This window comes from Amphimedon queenslandica, unplaced genomic scaffold (genome assembly GCF_000090795.2).
Source record: "Amphimedon queenslandica unplaced genomic scaffold, v1.1 AMPQUscaffold_13087, whole genome shotgun sequence".
Taxonomy (NCBI): domain Eukaryota; kingdom Metazoa; phylum Porifera; class Demospongiae; order Haplosclerida; family Niphatidae; genus Amphimedon; species Amphimedon queenslandica.
In genome coordinates this window covers 10,352-12,203 of record NW_003546677.1, presented here as the reverse complement: position 1 = coordinate 12,203, position 1,852 = coordinate 10,352, and the positions used below count along the sequence as shown (strand labels likewise).

Genomic DNA, 1,852 nt, shown 5'->3' with positions numbered 1-1,852 from the left:
TAGGTACTATGCTCAGTCTATACAAATCTTCAATGGGGCTACTGGAGGTGTATGTGTTTTGAAGGCCACCCACAATAAAATTCCCAGTTCTAAAAGTTATTTGAAATGATTGTAGTGGAAGAGGAGAATAGACTGCACAGGCTGTGTGAAATTAGAGTCAGTTGAAAAAGGGAGAAGAATTGTTCCAGGAGAAGGTGGGAATAAAAGAGAAATTGGCTCATAACCTATTGATGAAAAAGATATTGAATCATCTCTCTTTATCTATCTACAGTGTACATGTAATGTATATACCTTCAATAGTGACATAATGTATTTCTAGTATTGTATCATTCAGAATACATCCAAACTTCCCTTGATCATTAGGAGTTGAGACAGTAATATTGTTAATGGTCTCTATCAATGAGCCATTACTGTGTTCTTTAACCAGTACTGCCATAGACTGGTTACATGTGATACTAACAGTTTGACCAGGACTGGATACATTATGTGTGGTAATGATTGGAGCTGGACCTACAGAACATATAATATTACAATGATGACAAGTTAATATTACAGTGATGACATCTCACTGACCTGATTGTGGTGCTGCTGTTATGATAGTTTCATTACTGCAGTGTTGGATGAATGAACCAGTGACTATCAGTTTACTGAGTGAATTATGTGTATAGCTGTACCTATTGTGACACTGGCAACCATATTTACCGTACTGTAGTCCATCAGTTATATTGTATATTGTTAATAGAGAGCTGGTATTAGCCTGATGTACTGAATATCTTATAGTCCCTTCTTGTATCTCTATTCCTCCTTCAGTCCATACTAACTCTTGTCCAGGCTGTAAGTTAGCTGCTCCATTAGTGATAGTACAGTTGAATGATAAGGAACTTCCATCACTAGAGAAACTGGTACTCACTTCAAGACTATATTGACTAACTGTAAATAAACAAAATAATTTATTATTTTCTGCAGTAAATTTTTTAAGCATTCTAATTTGGGGAGCCTAACTTAATGTGAATAAAACAACAAGTTATTAGTAATATAAAGTTCATGAAAAGAGCAACTCAATTACATGTAGGATCATAAACTTACCCAATTCATTTATATTTGTTACACCATTACAGACCTCCATCAGTACATCTCTTGCCCCTTGGAGAACTAATACAGTTAAGAGAAGAAGAGAGCAATCCTTCATGATTCTTATTTCTGAGACTTTCTTTAAGTTTCCTTGTTTTGACAGCTGCTAATCCACAGATATTCAATTAGCCCATACTTGGGACATTAATCCATACAATGGTAGACTATATACACTAGTCTACATGTTAGACAATAGCATAAAACACATCTCTCATCAATTATTATATAAATTGCTGGGCCAAAACTATGAACTGTCAAAATTTCAAAATGCCGCAAATTTTCTATGTTTACATTAATATTTTTAAAATCAGCAGTCATCTTTAAATTGATGTCACTGTTGTAGTTTGTTAGAGTCATCGAAAAACGTTACTTTGATTTTTCTTGGCTCTGTCCCGACCAAATTTTACACAATTTCTTATGATTCCCAAGAGTCCATGATAACCTCTGACACTCAACATTGCAATACCAAACCTTAAGAAAGAAGAGAAAGAGAAAATGGAAGAAAGAAAGAACAATCAAATAATAAAAAGCTTTTTTACTTTCTTGCATTTTGAGCATTTCTTAACATTTTGAGAAGTAGTCCCGCAAGTAGAACACGACTCTTGATCAATAAAACTAAAATATTTAAATAAAAAGATAATCATTGTTTTTATCAAGTGCTTATAATAATATTAAAATAAATAATTTATTAATAATTGTTTTATCATTATAAACTTACCCT

The 1,852-nt window shown here is 32.9% G+C and overlaps 1 protein-coding gene across 1 annotated transcript; it reads right to left on the bottom strand.

Moving 5' to 3' along the window:
• Positions 1–88: 88 nt before the first annotated feature.
• LOC109585311 (uncharacterized) lies at positions 89–1,330 on the bottom strand. The gene is made up of 4 exons (XM_020001323.1): positions 1,087–1,330; positions 574–930; positions 292–510; positions 89–224 (listed from the first exon to the last, which is right to left on the bottom strand). Exons 1-4 carry the CDS (start codon positions 1,187–1,189, stop codon positions 97–99), a joined length of 807 nt encoding a protein of 268 aa, XP_019856882.1. The 5' UTR covers positions 1,190–1,330; the 3' UTR covers positions 89–96.
• Positions 1,331–1,852: the final 522 nt, after the last annotated feature.

What these genes read in the sequence shown, in the direction of transcription:
- LOC109585311 (XM_020001323.1), bottom strand. Translation starts at nt 1,189, where the DNA reads ATGAAGGATTGCTCTCTTCTTCTCTTAACTGTATTAGTTCTCCAAGGG. An exon ending in AACAGCAGCACCACAATCAG is followed by an intron (nt 511 to 573) that starts GTCAGTGAGATG and finishes TATGTTCTGTAG; the next exon opens with GTCCAGCTCCAATCATTACC. An exon ending in ACATTATGTCACTATTGAAG is followed by an intron (nt 225 to 291) that starts GTATATACATTA and finishes TTTCATCAATAG; the next exon opens with GTTATGAGCCAATTTCTCTT.